Raw genomic sequence first — 25,334 nt, 5'->3', positions numbered from 1 at the left:
TTCACCTGGAATGCTTTTCCAACAGTCTTGAAGGAGTTCCCACATATGCTGAGCACTTGTTGGCTGCTTTTCCTTCACTCTGCTGTCCAACTCATCCCAAACCATCTCAATTGGGTTCAGATAAGGTAATTGTGGAGGCCAGGTCATCTGATGCAGCACTCCATCACTCTCCTTCTTGGTAAAATAGCCCTTACACAGCCTGGAGGTGTGTTGTCCTGTTGAAAAACAAATGATAGTCCCACTATGCCCAAACAAGATGGGATGGCGTATCACTGCAGAATGCTGTGGTATCCATGCTGGTTAAGTGTGCCTTGAATTCTAAATAAATCACTGACAGTGCCACCTGCAAAGCACCCCCACACCATCACACCTCCTGCTCCATGCTTCACGGTGGGAACCACACATGCGGAGATCATCCGTTCATCTCAAATTTGGACTCATCAGACCAAAGAACAGATTTCCACCAGTCTAATGTCCATTGCTCTTGTTTCTTGGCCCAAACAAGTCTCTTCTTCTTATTGACTGGTATTGTTTATTTCTGCAGAGACCCATTTTTAAAGGGATAGGGTGAGATTTTAGCAATAAGACCTTTTTCTACCCAGAGTCAGATGAACTCATGGATACTATTTTTATGTGTCTTGAAGGAAGTGGCTAACTAGCGTTAGCGCACTTGCTAACTAGCGTTAGTATAATGACTGGAAGTCTATGGGAACAGCATGCAAGCTGTTTCCATAGACTTCCAGTCATTGCACTAACGCCAGTCAGCAAGGGCGCGCACAACTACCTTCAACTTCCTTCAAACTGCACGCAGAGACATAAAAATGGTATTCAATGAGTTCGATTGCCAAAATCTCGCACTATCCCTTTAAGAACAGAGTGGCAAGTTACAGCATATATTCTAGCAAACAGAGCGAGCCGTGGCACGAATGAGATCCACAAGTGCACAGCCACCACTTGCTCCTCATCATCTCAGTAGAGTGCAGTGGCACGCATCAGTTCTATTTAAGATGGTGTCAACATAATTCAATTGTCATGCATTTTAGAATCGAATGTCCTTTTAAAAAGTCACTAGAAGTGACCTTCTAACAATCATTCTACAAAAACCTCCTGAGACCCCCCTTTTCCCACCTCTGCTGAAAAGAATCCTAGGGGAAACGCTGAATACATATCAAGTGTGGATGTGTTCGGTATGTACTGTATATGGTGTGTTCCGAGTCCTCTGTGCTATGAACTATGTAACATATAGCATGTATTTGCTGTCCCCTGCAGGTGGATGTGCTCGTGGTGACGTTTTTCTGCACTCAGGAACATGGGCTCCTCCTGCAGGACTCCTACCCCAAACCAGCCGGCCTGCAGGCCCTACTGGCCCTGGACGTTCCCTACTACTACTTCACCTGTAAGGTAGGGACAATGACCAATGCACAGTACATTACCTGCAGAGTGTTGAATGGTATCCCTTTACTTAAGGTGAGGCCATTATTTACTGTATGGCTACTCTTTTGTTTACTGATTTTCTAATTTACCAGGGACGTACTGTTCATATGATTTATTATGTTATCATGATTTTTAGTAGGCCTACAGATGTAGGATCTTAATTTGAAACAGTTTGCTACAGCAGGAAAAAAATAATGTAGCAACAGGAAATCTGAATTATTATGTGGATTATAATTCATGGACATTTTTTGTAGGAGTTGATACATTTTACATTACTGCAAATCAAGTCTGAAATTCTAAAGTGGAAATTGCACATTTTAGAAGCCTTTTTAAACCTGCTGTGCAGGCAAATTCTCATCAACAAAAGAGTGATCAAATTAAGATCCTACATCTGTAAATCACTTGTAAGGTATGGTTGCTCTCTTGCTTCTCTTCCCCATCTTATTCCTCAGAGGTTATGCTCATAAAACTCGGTTAGTCTTTCTTTTCATTTTGCATAATCTTTGCTTGGGCTCTTCTTCCCTCTCTTTCTTGAGTGTATGTGAATTTGTCATATTTCATGTGCATATGCATGTCTGTTTGTGCTTGGCTTCCATTCACACCAGCTGTTGTTTCGGAGGGGTGGTATCTCTTTACCAGAAGTAAGTATCTACTGCCCCTTCAGTTAGTCAGTGCTGCAAATTTCCTTGGCATTTCCATAGTCCTACCCTCTTTTCCTAGGCTTGTGGCATTGTAAAACCTCCATTGTGTCATAATAATTAACAGGACAATGTAATCTAGACCATCCATAGTGAAATTAGTTTTTACATAGGAAGAATGCACGACAGTATACAGATGCATAAGCCAGAATTGTAGGGTCCATGTTTTGTAGCTTGTGGCATAGAATGACATATAACATTGGATCGGATATCTGTGGCTTACTCCACTGGTTGGATACGATCAATGTCTTCTTAGATGTCTATTTCCACTGTTTTTGATTCCTTTCTTGTCTGTGTCTCCCTACTAGCCCTAGATCTCATATCTGAGGATGTTTCCTTTCATTGAGCCTACTCTTCTATGATGAAGGACTGGGTGTTGCTACAATAGTGTGTGTGCGCGTGTGTCCGTGCGTGTCATTTTCCCTTCCTAATCAAGGAGCCAAATTCTTTCATCTTACCTGTGTGTAATCGAGTCGGCTGCCAGTATTGAAAGTTATCACGCTATAATAGAAAAAGGCTTCAAGAGCCAGATTCTATCTCTGGAGAAAAGAAAGAGTTTCCTGAAAAGAAATCATGAAAAACAACAACTTTATCTTACCCCACTCCAACCATTATGTTGAATTTTCTGCTCTAAAGTGTTCATCAGTACAAACCACATGGTTTAGTTATACATTAGTATTGTTTGTGTGGGGAATTTTCATATTCGAGTGTGAAGTGTTTGGACAATCAATGCATTAAAGAACTAGACCCCATGGAAGCACAACACAAAATCTATATAGTCACATTGTATTGAAATAGCTAATTCTTGGTTATCTCATCAACACCCAGCCAGGTGAGAGGGATCCAGAGACGGAGGAGGCCCAAGCTCCAGACCCCACCCAATCTCCATCCCTGGCCCAGGCCTCAGCCCCGGCTGCCCAGTCCCCCCACATGGTGTCCAGACGAGCCCTCCGGGACTTTCAGGGCCTGGAGAACTGTGAAAAGGCCACCCGCGATGCCATGCTCAACTTTAGCTTCTACCTGACCATCGGAAACATGGACGAGGCCTTCAAGTCCATCAAGCTCATCAAGAGGTAAGAGAACTTGGATAAGCCTAGTTTTAACACTCACTGACTGATAACTCATCAAGAAGTTAAAAGCAAGATAAGTTTACTGTGCTCCGTCTGTGCGGAGAATACAGTATTTAACAGCTGACAGCTTTCTTCAGTTATATGCATCACACCAACTCCAGTAGTGCGGTATGTGTGACGTCTGTGCGATTGTATCGGAGTGTGTCTGCACATATGTGTACGCCTTAGCTATCCCCCAACGCCTTTGCTTCGCCCAATCAGTGGGCAGTGGGGTAGACGTGCAGAATGGCCATGCCTGCAGCCGTGCACCATCCATTTGCCACCGCTTCCTATCATCACTTCCTGGTTCCTGCCCACACCAGGGCCCCATTAACAGCCAGTAATTGCTAAGCACGTCCCAGTTCAAAGGCTTCAGGAAAGGCTATGGGGATGGTATTGTTGGTATGGCCTTGATTCCTCTCAGGCCCTCTGTCTGAAGGTTTGCAATGGGAGACTTCATTGTGACAGGTTCTTTAGACCAACACAAATCTTTCAACTGTAGAGGCCACACATGGATAGAAAGATCATGATCACTCCCTGACCTCAGGATTAAGATGTTTTATGTGGGCTGGTTGTATAACTATAACAAAACAGCTTTGGCATTGAACTGAGAGGAGCACTTATTTTGCTCACAATTAGAGCAATTAGAGCAATGGCCTTATCTGTAAAGCAGGGGTTCTTAAACGTTTTCAGCTCCAGACCAATATGAAAAATCTACCATCTCACCTCTCACATGCCCAGGGCCCAGTTTATGAAACCCCACTGTAAAGGAAATATTCTTGAGTAATGCTGTTAGAGTGGGAAAACAGACACAATTATTGCGTTGATATGACCAGCAGAGCAAATCCATTGGAAATGAGAGCTGGCTAGCGTATGTGTAGTCTAAGCAGAGGGGTTTGACGGAGACAGGAGTGTGTTTAAAGCAAGGATACTGTGATATGATCCGACAAACCGTTTTCTGCTTATAGTAGCATAGTATGAAGGGGATTTTCAATCACAGGACATGATTTAGGATGTTTTTGTGTGTGTGTGTGTGTGTGTGTTGTGTGTGTGTGTGTGTGTGTGTGTGTGTGTGTGTGTGTGTGTGTGTGTGTGTGTGTGTGTGTGTGTGTGTGTGTGTGTGTGTGTGTGTGTGTGTGTGTGTGTGTGTGTGTACTGTACTGTACGTTATGGTGAGGGGATGTGCTTCTCTAAACACACTGTGACACACTGTGACTCCCTTGTCCTTGTTTGGTTCTAAAAGAGCGCCCTTTCCAGTCATTCAGCCAACCAGAGAAATAGGTCAGAGAGGGGATGTGTGTGTGTGTGTGTGTGTGTGTGTGTGTGTGTGTGTGTGTGTGTGTGTGTGACAAAGGGTGCCACCTCAAAGTAGCCTGGACGTCATCAATAGACTAATACGTGACTGGACACTCCAATCCTAAATTCCCCAGAAGTACTGCTTTGAGCACGTACAAACACGCAAATATGTCTGAAAATACAAAAGGGGATAATAGCCTATCCTAGCTAGCCAGATATGACACTATGTTTAATAGGTTGATGACAACTTTAGGTTGTTCCGCAGTGACAGTTATTTTTTTACTGCCAATTCCTTCTTCAAAGCAGTCACTGTAGCCAGTGTGTTCGATCTCCGCTTATCCCCACCAACAGGACGATGCCATTCTTGTCCTGTGTGTGACCAATAACATGTGCTTCTCTTCTGTCTATCTGCTGGGGCTCATTGCCATGGAAATGGCCTTTTGAATTGCCAAAACATGATTCAACGGAGAGACCCGACCCGCGTACTGTACACGTGAACTCCCAGCAGAGCTTTACTGATAGGCCGATCTCTAAATATTAGATGTATGTGATTTGATACGACCAACTCTGGTCCTGGTCTAAATGCAAAGTGAGCCCTACTGCTGATGAAGTTGTTATAGCTAATGAGATCTGTTGTACAAGTCTTGCTCTAAGGCAGATGGAAAGTTGATAAGACGAAACCGCAACCTGATATTTATAGTCTAAAACTTTAACTAATATCTCTGAACATGTTGCCGCTCTCTTTGAGACACGCTAAAGGAGACATACTGACGCAGGATGTCGGATACAGTATGTCGGATACAGTATGTCGGATACAGTGTGGAATGTCTCTGCTCAGTCCAGATCCCCCAGTGCAATTTCCTGTCATTCACGTTGTCCTTGACACCAGGTGACACGCTACAGGGCTATCGCTCCATGTGAGTACCAGCCTTCACTTACAAAATGTCCTTTGCCGTCGGCCATTTATTTACAGGGGTAACGCTTCGTCTTTGTCCATTTCCGAGTCAGACAAAGGAAGTCGCCAGAAGTACAGCTAGACTGATGTATTAATGCAATGGCCAACAGTACAGTGATTGTTGTAGTGAAGTCCCTTCTGGCGAGTTTTCTACTGTATACTCTATAACCTTCTCTATGAGAGAAAAGTACACTATTCTAACACTATTTAATAGGTCACACAATATGTCTTGGTATTTTGACAGTGCTTATCGGTGCTATCTATAGTTGTAGGATATTTCTTAGTGACGCCTCCAAAGCATTTTACCCTACCTTTATAAATTGAATTTAGGGGCAACTGTCTCTGTATGTAGAAATTACGCTAGATTACAGCAAACACGTTGTTGTAGATCAGGAGGAACACTGCATAACATAGGCTCTCACAATTGGATTTGTTCATCAATAAGCCTTGATTAATTTGTCAGCTGTTTTATATAGCCCAGTAACTTTGAAGTATTTTCTAACCATAATCCTCCCTCATAGAATTTAGTCAAAGTATATGTTTGAAGAAAAGATGCAAGAACCACCGCAAACAGGTACAGGCGGCTTGTATGCTTTTAGTTAAACAAAGTATTTATTTATTTGCGAACAATCAATGGCAAAGGAATATTGTGGCACTTCCTCTTCTCTTCTCATCACTTCATTTCTCTTCTTCAATTCTCTGCTCTTCTCTTCTTCACCTACTCAAAGTCATCCTCTATGTTCTTCTGAGCAAGAACATCCCCTGAAGCAGCTGGATTTCTTCTTGATCTTCTTCTTCTCTCCTCCAAGATCTCCTCCTTGGTCTCCTCCTCCAAGACCACCTGAACCTTCTCATGCTCCAGGCTGGCATAGTGCTCCTGGTATCCCTGGATGAGCCGCTGCGCCTCTTCCTTGGGCCGCAGCTCCTCTGTCTTGTCAACGACGGTCGTCAGTGAGCCAGTGCATTGGTTCAACCTTAGCCAGGAGAATGTTCTCCAGCTTGGGCAGGTTGTCTTGGTTCTCGCGGACCCACTCCTCTGCCCTCTGAACAGCCCTCTCCTCCCTCAGCAACTCAGTGTGGAGCTGACAGCACTTCATCTTCAGCTCGGCCTTCTCCTGAGAGAACAGGAAAACAGAGCAATAAAATGAGACCGATGATCCTTTTAAAGATGCTGGGAGACGTATTGCTGTAACTATATTAGTACATTAAGAAGACGCATCAGAATCACACTTCGGTCATATCCAACAAGTATCATGTGTTCTCACCTCGGCGCAGATCCTCAGGTGCATGTTGTACAGAATCATGACAAAAGGGGTCGTCCATTCCAGGGCCAGCCGTAGAAGCAGCTTCTGGGTCAGCAAAGGCTAGTGGTCTTCTGCGAGTCATGCAGGGTTTGACCTTGGCAGGGGCAGCCACAGTGTCCACAGCCAGGGCAGTGAAGCCAGGGGGTGGGCGGCAAGGTGTGGCAGGGGCAGCAGTCATTTTACATGTTTTCACTGACAGCTTTTGCTTTGACAGCTGACTGGTTGACATCATAGGTTGAACTAAAACAAACCAATCGAACCAAAACAAATCAGAATTTCATTCCTTGACCAACATGCTCTGTCGTCATTGATAGTTGGCAATGCTAGGCAACATGGAATTTGGATAAAAAGCTAGTGTTAGCAGACTTAAGTTAGGGTCTGCTGACGTACATTGAAAAATCGAATCTCCCTACTGTCACAGCTAACACCAACTTCAATTAAACTCTAAATTATATTTTTTCGTTTTTTTGCATGTGTTTTTCACTTGTGTAAAATATGAAATATTGTTACCACAAATAAAACATTAAAAAAATATATCTATATTCAGTTGAAGTCAGAAGTTTACATACACCTTTGGCCAAATAAATTTAAACTCAGTTTTCACAATTCCTGAAATTTAACCCGAGTAACAATTCCCTGTCTTAAGCCAGTTAGGATCACCACTGTATTTTAAGAATGTGAAATGTCAGAATAATAATAGAGAGAGTGATTTATTTCTGCTTTTATTTCTTTCATCACATTCCCAGTGGTTCAGAAGTTCACATACACTCAATTAGTATTTGGTAGCATTGCCTTGAAATGGTTTAACTTGGGTCAAACGTTTCGGGTAGCCTTCCACAAACTTCCCACAATAAGTTGGGTGAATTTTGGCCCATTCCTCCTGTCAGAGCTGGTGTAACTGAGTCAGGTTTGTAGGCCTCCTTGCTCGCACACACTTTTTCAGTTCTGCCCACAAATCTTCTATAGGATTGAGGTCAGGGATTTGTGATGCCCACTCCAATACCTTGACTTTGTTGTTCTTAAAACTTCTTATGGCTTGAATCCCGCTAACGGGATCGATATGACAACAGCCAGTGAAAGTGCAGGGCACCAAATTCAAAAGAACAGAAATCTCATAATTAAAATTCCTCAAACATAGAAGTATTTTACACAATTTTAAAGATAAACTTGTTGTTAATCCCACCACAGTGGCCGATTTCAAGAAGGCTTTACGTCGAAAGCACATCAAACGATTATGTTAGGTCTGCACCTACTGACAGAAAAACACAGCCATTTTTCCAGCCAAAGAGAGGAGTCACATAAAGCAGAAATAGAGAGAAAATGAATCACTAAAATTTGATGACCTTCATCAGATGACACTTATAGGACTTCATGTTACACAATACATGTATGTTTTGTTCTATAAAGTTCATGTTTATATACAAAAATCTGAGTACAGCGCTCAGACAACAAATCAAGCCATACAGATATCCGCCATGTTGTGGAGTCAACAGAAGTCAGAAATAACATTATAAATATTCACTTACCTTTGATGATCTTCATCAGAATGCACTCCCAGAACCCCAGTTCCACAATAAATGTTTGATTTGTTCGATAAAGTCCATCATTTATGTCCAAATACCTCCTTTTTGTTCACGCGTTTAGCCCAGTAATCCAAATGCTCAATGCGCGATTGCTTAGTTCAGACGAAAAGTCAAAAAGGTTATTACAGTTCGTAGAAAAATGTCAAACGATGTATAGAATCAATCTTTAGGATGTTTTTATCATAAATCTTCAATAATGTTCCAACCGGAGAATTCCTTTGTCTTCAGAAATGCAATGGAACTCAAGCTAACTCTCACGTGAACGCGCATGACCAGCTCATGCCACTCTGCCAGACCTCTGACTCAATCCCCTCTCATTCCCCCCTCCTTCACAGTAAAAGCATCAAACAAGGTTCTAAAGACGGTTGACATCTAGTGGAAGCCTTAGGAAGTGCAATTTGACCCCATAGACACTGTATATTTGATAGGCAAAGAGTTGAAAAACTACAAACCACAGATTTCCCACTTCCTGGTTGGATTTTTTTCTCTGGTTTTTGCCTGCCATATGAGTTCTGTTATACTCACAGACATCATTCAAACAGTTTTAGAAACGTCAGAGTGTTTTCTATCCAAATCTACTAATAATATGCATATATTAGCAACTGGGCCTGAGTAGCATGCAGTTTACTCTGGGCACCTAATTCATCCAAGCTACTCAATACTGCCCCCAGCCATAACAAGTTAAGCCATTTTGCCACAACTTTGGAAGTATGCTTTGGGTTATTGTTCATTTGGAAGACCCATTTGCGACCAAGCTTCAACTTCCTGACTGATGTCTTGAGATGCTGCTTCAATATATCCACAACATTTTCCTCCCTTATGGTGCCATCTATTTTGTGAAGTGCACCAGTCCCTCCTGCAGCAAAGCACCCCCACAACATGATGCTGCCACCCCCGTGCTTCACGGTTGGGATGGTGTTCTTCAGCTTGCAAGCATCCCCCTTTTTCCTCCAAACATAACGACGGTCATTATGACCAAAAAGTTATATTTTGTTTCATCAGACCAGAGGACATTTCTCCAAAAAGTACGACCTTTGTCCCCATGTGCAGTTGTAAACCGTAGTCTGGCTTTTTTTATGGCGAGTTTAGAGCAGTGGCTTCTTCCTTGCTGAGCGGCCTTTCAGGTTATGTCGATATGGGACTCGTTTTACTGTGGATATAGATACTTTTGAACCTGTTTTCCTCCAGCATCTTCACAAGGTCCTTTGCTGTTGTTCTGGGATTTATTTGCACTTTTGGCACCAAAGTACGTTCATCTCTAGGAGACAGAACGCGTCTCCTTCCTGAGCGGTATGACGGCTGCGTGGTCCCATGCTGTTTATACTTGCGTGCTATTGTTTGTACAGATGAACATAGTACCTTCAGGCATTTGGAAATTGCTCCCAAGAATGAACCAGAATTTGTTTCTGAGGTCCTGACTGATTTCTTTTGATTTTCCCATGATGTCAAGCAAAGAGGCACGGAGATTGAAGTTAGGCCTTGAAATACATACACAGGTACACCTCCAATTGACTCAGATGATGTCAATAGCCTATCAGAAGCTTCTAAAGCCATGACATAATTTTATGGTATTTTCCAAGCTGTTTAAAGGCACAGTCAACTTAGTGTAAACTTCTAGAATTGTGATACAGTGAATTATAAGTGAAACAATCTGTCTGTAAACAATTGTTGGAAATATTACTTGTGTCATGCACAAAGTAGATGTCCTAACCAACTTGCCAAAACCATAGTTTGTTAACAAGACATTTGTGGAGTGGTTGAAAAATGAGTTTTAATGGCTCCAACCTAAGTGTATGTAAAATTCCAACTTCAACTGTATATACACTAATGTTCAAACTTAGAAATGTCTTTGTTTTTGAAAGAAAAGCACATTTTTTTGTCCATTTAAAATAACATCAAATTGATCCGAAATACAGACACTGTTAATGTTGTAAATAACTATTGTAGCTGGAAATGGCAGATTTTTTTATATATTTTTTATATTTTTTAATTTGACCCCTTTTTCTCCCCAATTTCGTGGTATCCAATTGTTTTTAGTAACTACTATCTTGTCTCATCGCTACAACTCCCGTACGGGCTCGGGAGAGACGAAGGTTGAAAGTCATGCGTCCTCCGATACACAACCAAACCAGGCCTCACTGCTTCTTAACACAGCGCGCATCCAACCCGGAAGCCAGCCGCACCAATGTGTCGGAGGAAACACCGTGCACCTGGCTACCTTGGTTAGCGCGCACTGCGCCCGGCCCGCCACAGGAGTCGCTGGTGCACGTGAGACAAGGGCATCTCTACCGGCCAAGCCCTCCCTAACCCAGACGACGCTAGGCCAATTGTGCGTCGCCACACGGACCTCCCGGTTGCGGCCGGTTACGACAGAGCCTGGGCGCGAACCCAGAGTCTCTGATGGCACAGCTGGCGCTGCAGTACAGCGCCCTTAACCACTGCGCCACCCGGGAGGCCCCGGAAATGGTAGATTTTCTAGGCATACATAGGCGTACAGAGGCCCATTATCATCAACCAACACTCCTGTGTTCCAATGGCACGTTGTGTTAGCTAATCAAAGTTTATCATTTTAAAAGGCTAATTGATCATTAGAAAGCTGTTTGCAATTATGTTAGCACAGCTGAAAACTTAGGGTGATTAAAGAAGCAATAAAACTGGCCTTCTTTAGACTAGTTGAGTATCTGGAGCATCAGCATTTGTGGGTTTGATTACAGGCTCAAAATGGCCAGAAACAGGACAAATACATTAGTGTCTAATTTGAGAAACAGACACCGCACAAGTCCTCAACTGGCAGCTTCATTAAATAGTACCCGCAAAACACCGGTCTCAACGTCAACAGTGAAGAGTCGACTCTGGGATTTTGGCCTTCTAGGCAGAGTTCTTCTGTCCAGTGTCTGTGTTCTTTTACCCATCTTAATATTTTAGTTTTATTGACCAGTCTGAGATATGGCATTTGCTTTGCAACTCTGCCTAGAAGGCCAACATCCTGGAGTCGCCTCTCACTGTTGACGTTGAGACTGGTGTTTTGCGGGTACTATTTAATGAAGCTGCCAGTTGAGGACATGTTTGGAGTCTGTTTCACACACTAGGCACTGTAATGTACTTGTCCTCTTGCTCAGTTATGCACCGGGGCCTCCCACGCCTCTTTATTTCCTGGTTATAGCTAGTTTGCGCTGTTCTGTGAAGGGAGTAGGACACAGCGTTGTACGAGATATTCAGTTTCTTGGCAATTTCTCGCATGGAATAGCCTTCATTTCTCAGAACAAGAATAGACTGACGAGTCTGATGGAGTGGCCATCACAAAGCCCTGACCTCAATCCTATAGAAGATTTGTGGGCAGAACTGAAAAAGCGTGTGCGAGCAAGCAGGCCTACAAACCTGACTCAGTTTCACCAGCTCTGTCTGTCAGGAGGAATGGGCCAAAATTCACCCCACTTATTGTGAGAAGCTTGTGGAAGGCTACCCGAAACGTTTGACCCAAGTTAAACAATGCTACCCAAGTTAAACAATGCTTAAGGCAATGCTACCGAATACTAATTGAGTATGTAAACTTCTGACCCACTGGGAATGTGATGAAAGAAATAAAAGCGGAAATAAATCATTCTCTAAAATATTATTCTGACATTTCATATTCTTAAAGTAAATGTGAAATGGGAATTTTTACTTGGATTAAATGTCAGGAATTGTGGAGACTGAGTTTAAATTTATTTGGCTGAGGTGTATGTATACTTCTGACTTCAACTATATATATAAATATATATATATTATATACTGAATATCTCGTGTATATATATATATATATATATATATATATATATATATATATATATACACTGCTCAAAAAAATAAAGGGAACACTTAGACAACACAATGTAACTCCAAGTCAATCACACTTCTGTGAAATCAAACTGTCCACTTAGGAAGCAACACTGATTGACAATAAATTTCACATGCTGTTGTGGAATAGACAGGTGGAAATTATAGGCAATTAGCAAGACACCCCCAATAAAGGAGTGGTTCTGCAGGTGTGGACCACAGACCACTTCTCAGTTCCTATGCTTCCTGGCTGATGTTTTGTTCACTTTTGAATGCTGGCGGTGCTTTCACTCTAGTGGTAGCATGAGACGGAGTCTACAATCCACACAAGTGGCTCAGGTAGTGCAGCTCATCCAGGATGGAACATCAATGCGAGCTGTGGCAAGAAGGTTTGCTGTGTCTGTCAGTGTAGTGTCCAGAGCATGGAGGCGCTACCAGGAGACAGGCCAGTACATTAGGAGACGTGGAGGAGGCCGTAGGAGGGCAACAACCCAACAGCAGGACCGCTACCTCCGCCTTTGTGCAAGGAGGAGCAGGAGGAGCACTGCCAGAGCCCTGCAAAATGACCTCCAGCAGGCCACAAATGTGCATGTGTCTGCTCAAACGGTCAGAAACAGACTCCATGAGGGTGGTATGAGGGCCCGACGTCCACAGGTGGGGGTTGTGCTTACAGCCCAACACTGTGCAGGACATTTGGCATTTGCCAGAGAACACCAAGATTGGCAAATTCGCTCTTCACAGATGAAAGCAGATTCACACTGAGCACATGTGACAGACGTGACAGTCTGTAGACGCCGTGGAGAACGTTCTGCTGCCTGCAACATCCTCCAGCATGACCGGTTTGGCAGTGAGTCAGTCATGGTGTGGGGTGGCATTTCTTTGGGGGGCCGCACAGCCCTCCATGTGCTCGCCAGAGGTAGCCTGACTGCCATTAGGTACCGAGAGGAGATCCTCAGACCCCTTGTGAGACCATATGCTGGTGTGGTTGGCCCTGGGTTCCTCCTAATGCAAGACAATGCTAGACCTCATGTAGCTGGTGTGTCAGCAGTTCCTGCAAGAGGAAGGCATTGATGCTATGGACTGGCCCTCCCGTTCCCCAGACCTGAATCCAATTGAGCACATCTGGGACATCATGTCTCGCTCCATCCACCAACGCCACGTTGCACCACAGACTGTCCAGGAGTTGACGGATGCTTTAGTCCAGGTCTGGGAGGAGATCCCTCAGGAGACCATCCGCCACCTCATCAGGAGCATGCCCAGGCGTTGTAGGGAAGTCATACAGGCACGTGGAGGCCACACACACTACTGAGCCTCATTTTGACTATTACATCAAAGTTGGATCAGCCTGTAGTGTGGTTTTCCACTTTAATTTTGAGTGTGACTCCAAATCCAGACCTCCATGGGTTGATAAATTTGATTTCCATTGATAATTTTTGTGTGATTTTGTTGTCAGCACATTCAACTATGTAAAGAAAAAAGTATTTAATAAGAATATTTCATTCATTCAGATCTAGGATGTGTTATTTTAGTGTTCCCTTTATTTTTTTGAGCAATATATATATATATATATATATATATATTTTTATTTATATAATTTTTATTTGTGGTAACAATATTTTTATATATACTGTTTTCTATACTGTATATAAGAGTCTTAGACATCACACACAATAGAACAGTATTTTAAAAGACAATACCACACATTATTGTAACATTTGTATTATTTATTATTATTTTCATGCACACTCACTGTTTGGTTTGAAAGTGACAACTCCACGAACAGCTGATTTCCTTTCAGCAGTATGATATAATAGCAATATAATAGCAATATTTTAATACACCTGTATAAAATTAATTTAAGTACATGTACCAGAAGCGAGCAGATTATTGAATGTTTATGGTGTTTACTTTATGTCTGTTGGGCAAATCTGAAATCGTCAATGTCCTGAGGTCTGAAGATCTGAAAATAGTCTTCTTTTAATACAATTTGCCATTAAACACCCTTTGGTGGTTTGGATAGAATGAATTAATGTGCAATTTTGTGCATACGTACACTGCACTTGACAACATTGAGTTCTCAAGATAAAGGTAGACCTAAATCTCTTTTTTAATATTAATAATAATATAAACAATATGCAGGAAGTATATGTTATTACATACTGTAAGTGCACTAAGAACAAAACATGTCAAGATCCAGCTTGATCTTTTCCTAAACAGGGTGTTTTCATGGAGTTCTGCTGAGGAAATTCCAGGTCAAACAAGCCTTCAAGCACACTTTGGAGTAATTGGCTTACTACAACATGTCTACTAAAATGACAAATTCACTACAGCTCAGTGTTTCCCCTAGGAGTTTTTTCAGCAGTGGTGGTAGAGTTAGCTGTTTTTAGGATTTTTAAAATTTTGAATATAATTGTTTTAAGTGGTGGCCATGGTTTAGCAGCGGCGGTGCACTGCATATAGGAGAAACACTGCAGTTTATGGTTTTAAAACAGACTTACATACACTATATACAAAAGTATGTGGACACCCCTTCAAATGAGTGGATTTGGTTATTTCAGTCACACCCGTTGCTGACAATTTTATAAAATCAAGCACACAATCATGCAATAGACAGACATTGGCAGTAGAATGGCCTTGCTGAAGAGCTCAGTGACTTTCAACGTGGCACCGTCATAGGATGCCACCTTACCAACAAATTAGTTTGTCAAATGTCTGCCCTGCTAGAGCTGCCCCGGTCAACTGTAAATTCTGTTATTGTGAAGTGGAAACATCTATGAGCAACAATGGCTCAGCTGTGAAGTGGTAGGCCACACATGCTCACAGAATGGGACCCCCGAGTGCTGAAGGACATAGTGAGTAAAAACTGTCTGTCCTCAGTTGCAACACTCACTACCGAGTTCCAAACTGCCTCTGGAAGCCACGGCAGCACGATAACCGTTTTTCTCGGGAGCTTCATGAAATGGGTTTCCATGGCCTTGCAGCCACACACAAGCCTAAGATCAACATGCTCAATGCCAAGCGTCGGCTGGAGTGGTGTAAAGCTCGCCGCCATTGGACTGGAGGGAATAATGATCTGGGGCTGTTTTTCATGGTTCGGGCTAGGCCCCTTAGTTCCAGTGAAGGGAAATGTTAACACTACAGCATACAATGACATTCTAGACAATTTTCTGCTTCCAATTCTCTGCTTCCAACTTTATTCAACAGTTTGGGGAAGGCCCTTTCCTGTTTCAGCATGTCATTGCCCCCATGCACAAAGCAAGGTCCATACAGTAATGGTTTGTCGAGATCGTTGTGGAAGAACTTGACTGTCCTGCACAGAGCCCTGACCTCAACCCAATCGAACACATTTGGGATGATTTGGAATGCCAATTGCGAGCCAGGCCTAATCGCCAGGCCAACATCAGTGCCCAACCTCACTAATGCTCTTGTGGCTGAATGGAAGCAAGTCCCCGCAGCATTGTTCCAACATCTAGTGGAAAGCCTTCCCAGAAGAGTGGAGCCTGTAATAGCAGCAAAAGAGGGATCAACTCAATATTAATGCCCATGATTTTTGAATGAGATGTTCAACGAGCAGGTGTCCACATACTTTTGGCCATGTTGTGTATCATTCATATTTTTTTTTAGATTTAGAGATGTGTTAGCTGGATGTTTTATGGAGACACTATCCTTGCATCAAGGAGCGTTACTCAGTCCAGGGAAAAATTTGAGTTCCACTGGTCGTTGTAAATGATGAAGCCATGAAGTTCAAAGATGTAGAACTGTACAACAGTGAAATCATGTTAGTCCAGCACAGGTAGAGCCACAACAAAACATGTGTCTTCTGTAGAGTAAATAATTGAGGCACCTGTTTGGGTGAAAATATGCAGAGACTGTCAGATCATTGTCTATTCTTCACCCTGTTAGGTTCAAGAGTCAGGGCTCGGGCGGCTCAGCAGGGCGACTCCACATAGTCATTGTCGAGGCGTGGGTGGAAGTTCGACGCCAGCGAGCGGCTGATGACAATGACCCGGGGTGTGAGGCAGTCGTCGCGGCGATGCAGGATGTTCCAGATGAGCATGGCAGCGGCGAGCGTGGCCAATAAGCAGGCGGCGATGTCCACGTAGCATGAGTAGGACAGGTGTGTGTACGGGCCAATCCGGTAGAACGTCACCAAGCCGATCACCAGCACAAAACCTGGGGAGGGAGAGCGTTCGGGAAGGGTTAATTCAATGAGGCCTTAATCATTCAAACCAGAGAGAGCCAAATCTCTTGTGTATTTGGTCTCCATCTCAAACAATTGAATCAATTGAATTTCTTTTAACGGTGCCATTGATGGAGAGCGGATTTTAGAATATCATCATCTCACTGTTGCCAACTCTACTAAAATCCTCACGATTCATTCTAGTCAACATTTACAATATAGCAATCGCAGGTAGAGGGGCAATAAAAATCTATTGGGGATAATCAGTTGCTGGCATGAATATAGGAAGCCTCATGACCCTTGGTCCCTATTATTTTATTGAGTATGACCATATAATAGTAGGAACATTTTATTACAGGTAGATCATGCTGCATATTGGCCTGCTGTGCTTAGAAATTCACTGAGCCTTTAAGCCCAGAAGGGGCTCTGCTTGCGGTCTTTGAATTCTAAAGGTTTCCTATCTGGGAGGACTACTGAGATTTCAGCATCAAAGGACACACACAAGGAAACCGTCCTTCTCAGAAAAGCTATCCAAATAAGTTTGAAAGCCGTTCTAATGTGTTACTGATGTAATGTTAAAACCTATTGCTGTAACTTGCGTCACCATGATCGGGGGAAGATTGCAAAAAATGAGAGGAGCCATTTATATCACCGTTCCATCAACAAACGTTAATCAAGATACAATCCGCATTAAGGGAAACAGCGCCACTGTTTGCCACCCCAACGCCTTTGTTATTGTTTTGTTGGTGAAAACAAAGGAGAGGCGCATTGGGCAGCGCGGTAAAAAAATAATCATAAAATGCTGTGAATATTCTGCTGTCCTATCGCAATGTGCATTGATGTCAGAGGGGGAAAACTGTGTTTGTTTTTTGCAACTTCTTTGTTGTTGTATTATCCAAAACAGATGTGGCACTTTCACCAGTTAAAGATTTCAGCTCTAAGGTTTGGATATTTATTGGTGAAAAAAACCAAGGTGGGGAATTTACCCCTGTTCCCCCAACCCCCCCCCAAAGTATGATGACAACATTTGATTTGTAACCAAAATGAACCATCACCCACAATGGATTGATCACTAGCCTAGATCTCAATGAGGAACTCAATTTCCCAGACTTAAGTGATGACTGGAGCCAGTCAATAGTTCAACAATAACACTCGTTTGGGAGCATGTCCGATCAACAGTTGGTATAAATAAAGGCACCAAAAATACTCGCTGGAAAAGGGGATGTTGGTCCGTTAGGATATGAATCAGTCAGTTTCCTGTGGCTGGCCAGTGACGGTGCCAGACAAACGTTATTTAAATGTTGTGTGAGAGTTTGGCTGTGTATGGCTATCTCTGTATGGGTGATTCCGATCCATAAGCCTGTCTTTGTTTATGGGAGTTTGACGCTAGGTAATTGTATATGCCCGTGTGTGATTTAATATGCGTGTGTTTGTTTGTGTTTCTTATGTGTCTGCATTTGAGTATGTAACTTGCGTGCAAGTGATTGTCTGGCCATCTGCGTGTTTAACCTGCTTGACTCACTTTATTTTAAAAAAATCCTAAAGCCTCTCTCCTCCCCAGTCCCCGGGCTCCAGGCTATGTGAGCTGTGTGAATGGCTTCTTTTTTTTTTTGTTGGCACATTCTTATCTGTCGGGCTTCCTTCCCCTTTTTCCTCTTTCCATCCTTCCTTCCTTCCCTTCTCTCCACACCCCCCGCTTCAGGTTAGCATATGGGGATGTTTGACACAGTCAGCCTGTCAACAACCTTCCTGAAAGACACTGACTGAACCCATTCTTATCTCATTGCAATTAAACTAGGTCCTGGAAATTCACTGAGCTTACTGCTTCCTGCTTGTCCTTCCAATGAATCTATTATCATTCTTAAACTAGGACAACTAGTAGTCATGTCATACCTGAATGACTTAGCACTATTCAATGAATAGAGAATGATTGGTATGACCACCAGCCCACTAAATGCCCTCAGCTTAATCCGCGGTGCACTCAACTGTGCTGTGAAGTCACCCACAAGCCTAAGAGGTCCCAGTGTTCAAATTCCTTGACTTTTTAAGCCTATCGCTTTTGGCTTGCCTTTCTCTTCCTCCAGAAAGAAGCACATATTTCCCTTGGTATTGTTCTCTCTGGAGATAGCATTGCCCCGTTGTGTATGGGAGACACAATAGCCAAGGCCACAGTTTGGATGTGGTGCCAGCTGTGCCCCCCCCCTCAAATTCACATCTCAAACCCACGTGAATCTCTAACCCTTCACCTTTGATCCTCTGATCCTCACGCAGAGCTCTCTCCATTCCGTCTCACATTCCTGAGCCCGTCAATCTCAGGGGTTGAAAACAGGCCAGTGTTACACTCAGCCACAGCTCAGCCCTGCTGCTGAACCCAGTGTTGAGATATCGCTGGGTGGAATTGGATATTGTTATCCCACCGTCTGCATGTGATAGCTGAGTTTTTTGGCACATCCCGAAAACAGAGCATTCTTTCCCGAGAAAGACTGGCTGCTCGTAAATATAACTCCCATTCACAGCGGAGAGAGAGAGAGAGAGAGAGGCCCATTCACTGGCTCTCAGTGGGGGAGGAGAGGAACTGCTGAGCGATGGAGGTCTACTTAACTGGCCCGAACTCAGGAAGTGAAGGCAATGGGGATGATGGGGAAATCACTAAGTCTGCTGGTGTTCAGTATATTATAAATAATGTCAAGATGTTTTTGTTTTTTTCAGTGGTGGAGATGAAGATTGTGAATTGTCTGACTGGGCTGTGGGACTGTGGATGTGCATTGATTATTCAAATGTAACTGTTAATGGACATTACCCATGGATTATTGTGAATAACTAACGGGTAACAACCAATCAGCATCCAGGATCCAAACCATCTGTTTTGAATATACTATAGGCTAGTCTTGCCTTTTGAATCATTGTCAAGATCTGTCAAATCAGGTCTTGGCTCTGGCTGTTTGTATTTCCATATAGTCTCTTATTTCATGGTCAATATAGTAACAGCTAAATATAACAAGGCAATGAGAAGCCTTGGGAACACTGAAACCTAGGAACCATTGTTATCTCTACTGCCCTGGAAGTCCTCACCAAGTCATCTATATTCTGCTCACTCTTGATGTCCAAATATGGTCTCGTCTTCATATAGTGGCATATGAGTACAAAGGATGATGCATTTTTTTCCCGGCAGTGGGTATTTTTATCTGGGGGAAGTAGGTGCTTCTGTATTTCTCTCACTCATTAGTCATGTCACTATTCTTATCAATGTCAACATGTGGGTTTATAATAGACAGGCTGTTGTTTTTTAAATTCTTAAAAACATTTTTTTTTTTTTTTTACAGCTACTGACAACCTTCCTAAATATCCATCTATACCTAATTATTCTGCCGTTGTATAAACATCTCACACATTGATGAGACAAGTCCTTGTGTGCCAAACAATAGTTTGGCTCAGCGTGTTCTTTTGGAAGGGGATGATTTGGGTGGGTCCCGCCTAAGACCTTCAGATAAAAGTCCCAGCGATGCGTGGCCGAAGAAGCTAGCATTTTTATCTCGTGTCGATAGAGGGGACCCCTTTATTTGCTCCTGTTCCTGTGCATTCTTTAAACACAGGCATAAAAGCTAGGCCAAGCTTATCTGGTAGGCAGCTGTTCCCACCCTACGGCGATGTGTAGAAAAGGACATTTTTGTACCGAACAACCCAATACACGCGCGCACACACCCTCCCTTCCAGCACACACACACACACTCTCAGTCCCTGTCGAACTGTCTTTTGCGTCCGCTCCCTTCTCTTTCCTCCACTGCTTGGGGTTTGCATAACAGGTAGTCGCAGGCATTTCCTTGTCCTGAGCAGGGATATCCTGGCGCCCGACAGTCGCTCCCTGGCTCGCTGCAGCTCCGGGCCCGGCCCACCAGACCGCACCGACCACCTGCTATATTTAGCCATCAGACCCTTGGATGCTGCCCCCGCTGTGCCACAATACTGACCGGGTCTGACATCCCTAAACAATAAGATGTGAGCCCGACACAACGTGATAACGTTGGGCACTTGGACAGGGCCATGCCCACACTGCCACACGACCCTCTGAGATGGAGCTGCCCCCCTCCTTTCCTTTCCATTGCTATTCCTGGTGGTCCTTCTTTTTAATTGACTTTTCAAGAAAATTACATCTTGGAACGATAACAGTTGATCCTTTTTGGGGGTTTTTGGTTTGTTTAGTCTGTCTGGATTTGTTTGTTTTTTGTCCTCTAGCCAAGCCTCAAAGCTCCATGGGTTTCTCTTATGTGTTGCACTGGGGAACGAGGGACTTTTGTTTCTTAGCAACACACTGTGACCATTTTTAGATCTGAGGAACGTTCAGAAAGTGATGAACACTATTGAACATTTCAAAGTTCAACTCAAGAGTTAGACACTTGCTCGTTCACTTTAGATTCCCCTGTAGTCTCACTTTATATCTGGTAGTGCATTGGTGTCTTGCTTTGGGCAGTAGGTGTTTTATAGTGTGGTTCCCTAACTCAGGGGTTTTCAACCTACGGCTATGCAGGGGTCCACCAATTATTATTATACTTTTTTGGGGGGGGTGGTGGCGGGGGGGGTTTGTAAAAAAATATATATATATTTTATGAATACCGCTTGCTGCAACAGAATACCATCGTGGATACCATTTTTATGTCTCTGCATCCATGCCAAAATCTTGAACTATAGAAAACTCTTAGGCGGGCTGTGTAAGTAGTAATTTTCAGGGTTGAAAAACAATTTCAGTGTCATCTTAAACGACCAAAACTAGATAGAAAGCATGCAGAAAAGATGTTAAACTATATAATTTGTATAATACCATCTTTGAGAACTTACAATCAAATAAAAGATAGACAGTCTGGGAGAATTGAAAACTTAAAAAAAACGGGCATTCAGAGCACATACCCATTTGATTCTGTTATGTTTGAGCAGAGCCATGGCAAAATGCACAGAATTGCAGGAAATAAGCTTTAAAACTGCTAAATTCTCTCTCAGCTCCATGCCAAACTATGTAGAATTGCTGAAAATTTGCTTCAAAACTGCAACATTTTCTCAGCTCAGTGGAAAAATGTGTAGAATTGCAGAAAATGTGTTTTACAACAGCAACATTTTCTCCCTGCCGCCAAGATGCCTTTGTAGCTAATAGTCTTTACACTTCCTCTTTCCTCTTTCCAATGAACTGTGAGGAGGTCAAAATAATGAAACTGTCTTCCAAATCTATTCATTTTAAAATGTTGATTTACTTCTCCTTGCCATTATTATTCACCTGATGATAAGACAAGAAGTGAATTATCTTTTTGCTAACATATGATGGGGTCCCTGGGTAAGAAAAGTTTGCCTCACTTATGTTTAGGTGTATGCTGGTGTCTGCAGGTCTCAACAAGTGTTTCTCTCTGTAGTGTTTGATATTGGATCATTCCATGTGAAAATGAAACCAAAATATCCATGCATGTTCTATTCCACAGAAAGATCCCTTGAAGAAAGGATTTTTGACATCAAACTGTTTAGCATTTTTGTATTTTTATTTTCACATAGAATGACCGACTGCACTTGACCGTCTGCAGTGTTCATGTCCAGGCTTGTTAGTTTAGTTTTTTTTCCTCTTTTGTAGGTGTTGGATAGGCTGCCACATATGGTTGCTTGAAAACTCAGCAAAAAAAAGGAACGTCCTCTCACTGTCAACTGCGTTTATTTTCAGCAAACTTAACATGTGTAAATATTTGTATGATCATAACAAGATTCAACAACTGAGACATAAACTGAACAAGTTCCACAGACATGTGACTAACAGAAATTGAATAATGTGTCCCTGAACAAAGGTGGGGTAAAAATCAAAAGTAACAGTCAGTATCTGGTGTGGCCACCAGCTGCATTAAGTACTGCAGTGCATCTCCTCCTCATGGACTGCACCAATCCGATCCAACAGGTCCCAGACGTGCTCAATGGGATTGAGATCCGGGCTTTTCGCTGGCCATGGCAGAACACTGACATTCCTGTCTTGCAGGAAATCACGCACAGAACAAGCAGTATGGCAGGTGACATTGTCATGCTGGAGGGTCATGTCAGGATGAGCCTGCAGGAAGGATACCACTTGAAGCAGGAGGATTTCTTCCCTGTAACACACAGCGTTGAGATTGACAACAAGCTCAGTCTGATGATGCTGTGACACCGCCCCAGACCATGGCGGACCCTCCACCTCCAAATTGATCCCGCTCCAGGTTACATGCATTGGTGTAACGCTCATTCCTTTGACGATAAACGCGAATTCGACCATTACCCCCGGTGAGACAAAACCACGACTTGTCAGAGAAGAGCACAGAGCACTTTTTGCCAGTCCTGTCTGGTCCAGCGACGGTGGGTTTGTGTCCATAGGCGACGTTGTTGCCGGTGATGTCTGGTGAGGACCTGCCTTTACAACAGGCCTACAAGCCCTCAGTCCAGCCTCTCTCAGCCTATTGCGGACAGTCTGAGCACTGATGGGGGGATTGTGCATTCCTGGTGTAACTCGAGCAGTTGTTGTTGCCATCCTATACCTGTCCAGCAGGTGTTATGTTCGGATGCACCGATCCTGTGTAGGTGTTGTTACAAGTGGTCTGCCACTGCGAGGACGATCGGCTGTCCGTCCTGTCTCCCTGTAGCTCTGTCTTAGGCATCTCACAGTACGGACATTGTAATTTATTGCCCTGGCCACATCTGCAGTCCTCATGCCTCCTTGCAGCATGTGTAAGGCACGTTCACGCAGATGAGCAGGGACCCTGGGCATCTTTCTTTTGGTGTTTTTCAGAGTCAGTAGAAAGGTCTCTGTAGTGTCCTAAGTTTTCATAACTGTGACCTTAATTGCCTACCATCTGTAAGCTGTTAGTGTCTTAACGACCGTCCCACAGGTGCATGTTCATTAATTCTTTATGGTTCATTGAACAAGCATGGGAAACAGTGTTTAAACCCTTTACAATGAAGATCTGTGAAGTTATTTGGATTTTTTACGAATTGTCTATGAAAGACAGGGTCCTGAAAAAGGGACTTTTCTTTTTTTGCTGAGTTTATTTGTGCACCATCTCAGAGCCACAGAAACACATTCTGTATACGCTAGTCTACCTTTTTTTGCAAGGGACTGGCAAGCTAGGGTCCTTTCTGCCTCCTTGAATGACCTCTTACATTACAACTAATACCTGACAACTGACAAAATCATATACGGCTAACCATCTACTAGACCGCAAACCATCATCCCAAGAAACAGTGGCGGTCTGTGAACCAGAGGTTGCAGACTCTGGGGTAGGCTATATGTAGCTATAAACACTCTGCCCCATGATCTGTGGTTAGTGTATTAAAGCCACGTTCTTGGATTCGTTATTCTTCAAGAATCAATAAGTAAATATAAAACATTTGAGCAGATTCCCAGACTATAGCTCTAACTAGGTTGGTATGGTACTCACTGGCCAACTGGAACAGCGCGGCGATGGCCTCCTCCCACCACTGGGAGTCCTGGGTGACGAAGGGCAGCTCCATCAGGCCCAGCAGGAAGATGAGCTGCCCGGCCGTCAGTGCCACCGTAGCCATCAGGTTACACGCTCGCATCATGTCAAACTGCACTGGGGGGGGCAGAGAGGGGGATACGTTTCTCGGATGATCTCTCTGGCCAAGACGGCAGTTTTACAGTATGTTTACGGACATATTGATACATTGTTATTGATGGATCCATGTGAGTTGTGCAAGTTTTTAGCTCAAACTATAGACCGAGACACTCCACCTGCTTGACAAGTCACTGGGATGAACTGTTGATGTCAGATTGCTGTGTGTCATACTGTGATATCGAATGAAAGGCTGTTGTCAATACCTTGAAAAAGGAAAGGAGAGCTACACACTCTAGGAGCTCAGATGCAATATTTGAATAACCTAATAACCAACGTTTCGTCATAACCTGACATAACCAGTCAATCAAGCCTTGATAGTAAGAATTCTGAACTGTCCCTTTTTTTAAATCGTTGTATGATATAAATCAGTCCAATACAGCCCTGGCAGCCGTCTGTTCTCACTGAATGAGATGGACCATTTCTGGTTTATTTGCATCACATTCCTCAACTGTCAACAACTTGGTTTAGCATCTTGCTGTGTCTGGTTTGGCGATACACATGATCGTTGTTGATCTCCATGCACAAAAGATTACATAACATTCAATTGCTTTATTGCATCGTCAACGATCTGCTGGTCTGGGCTTCATTCCCAGGGCACCTATCTTTTTTATATTGCAGTTTTCCTAGTTTCTGAACTAGGCCTATGTAAAAAAAAATATATATATATATATGTATATATAATAATAATCATAATGAGCAAACATTAAGAAACAGACACGTCATTCTACTTACATTTGACGGTGCTGCGGGACTCTTGGTAGCCTGCATACTCCGAGCCCCAGCCCAGGCCCTCACACGGCCTCTGAGACCCCTGACCTCTCCTATTGGACCCCCCAACACCGTGTTCATCCCGGCCTCTCTCTCCTCCAGTCATGACGGGACACATCCTCCACAGCCCCACGCTGCGCTTGCGTCCATCCTCCAGGGCCTGCAGCACCCAGCTGGGGGTGAAGGCCGCCACGTTGTTGAGGACCAGGGACAGCAGGGCCACCGCCACCGCTGCCGTCACCAGCCGCTGCACGGCCATGTGCCGCTGCCCGCCCACCACCGCCACCTCTCCCTCCCCCACCGCCCTCTCGTCGTCCCTCTGGTCCTCTCCTGCACTGCCCTGCCTCTCCTGGGCAGCAACACCAGCGGTGCTCGGTGGCCCCCGGCTCTCCTCCTCTTCTACTGCCAGTCAGCTAGCGGCTAATGCTAACCCCAGGCAGTAACACTGCTGAAGGAAAACCAGGAACGTGTTAGCTCAGCATATTGTCGTGTTGTTAGCTCAGCTCATGTTGTTAGCTTCATCCTCATTGAGTTTTTGGGGGTGGAGGTCAGTTGGTTCAGCT

General features: G+C 43.7%; 2 protein-coding genes across 2 annotated transcripts in view; one reads left to right on the top strand and one right to left on the bottom strand.

The window, feature by feature from the left end:
* The window catches only part of ift140 (intraflagellar transport 140 homolog (Chlamydomonas)), a 72,451-nt gene that overhangs the window by 14,773 nt on the left and 32,344 nt on the right, over positions 1–25,334 (top strand). Inside the window, exons 17-18 of the mRNA XM_024386866.2 lie at positions 1,270–1,401; positions 2,961–3,205. Of these exons, the coding sequence (XP_024242634.1) occupies positions 1,270–1,401; positions 2,961–3,205 (377 nt within the window). The remainder of the gene's footprint in view (positions 1–1,269; positions 1,402–2,960; positions 3,206–25,334) is intronic.
* The window catches only part of tmem204 (transmembrane protein 204), a 9,908-nt gene continuing 675 nt past the window's right edge, over positions 16,102–25,334 (bottom strand). Inside the window, exons 1-3 of the mRNA XM_024386868.2 lie at positions 24,736–25,334; positions 23,806–23,961; positions 16,102–16,368 (exon numbers count right to left, since the gene is read on the bottom strand). The exon at positions 24,736–25,334 is cut by the window's right edge and continues 675 nt beyond it. Coding sequence (XP_024242636.2) covers positions 16,124–16,368; positions 23,806–23,961; positions 24,736–25,030 — 696 coding nt within the window. The 5' untranslated portion in view covers positions 25,031–25,334 and the 3' untranslated portion in view covers positions 16,102–16,123. The remainder of the gene's footprint in view (positions 16,369–23,805; positions 23,962–24,735) is intronic.

The sequence above is a fragment of the Oncorhynchus tshawytscha genome, linkage group LG24, assembly GCF_018296145.1.
Source record: "Oncorhynchus tshawytscha isolate Ot180627B linkage group LG24, Otsh_v2.0, whole genome shotgun sequence".
Taxonomy (NCBI): Eukaryota; Metazoa; Chordata; class Actinopteri; order Salmoniformes; family Salmonidae; genus Oncorhynchus; species Oncorhynchus tshawytscha.
The sequence above is the reverse complement of the archived record's forward strand: the minus strand, read 5'-3'. Positions and strand labels throughout refer to the sequence as shown.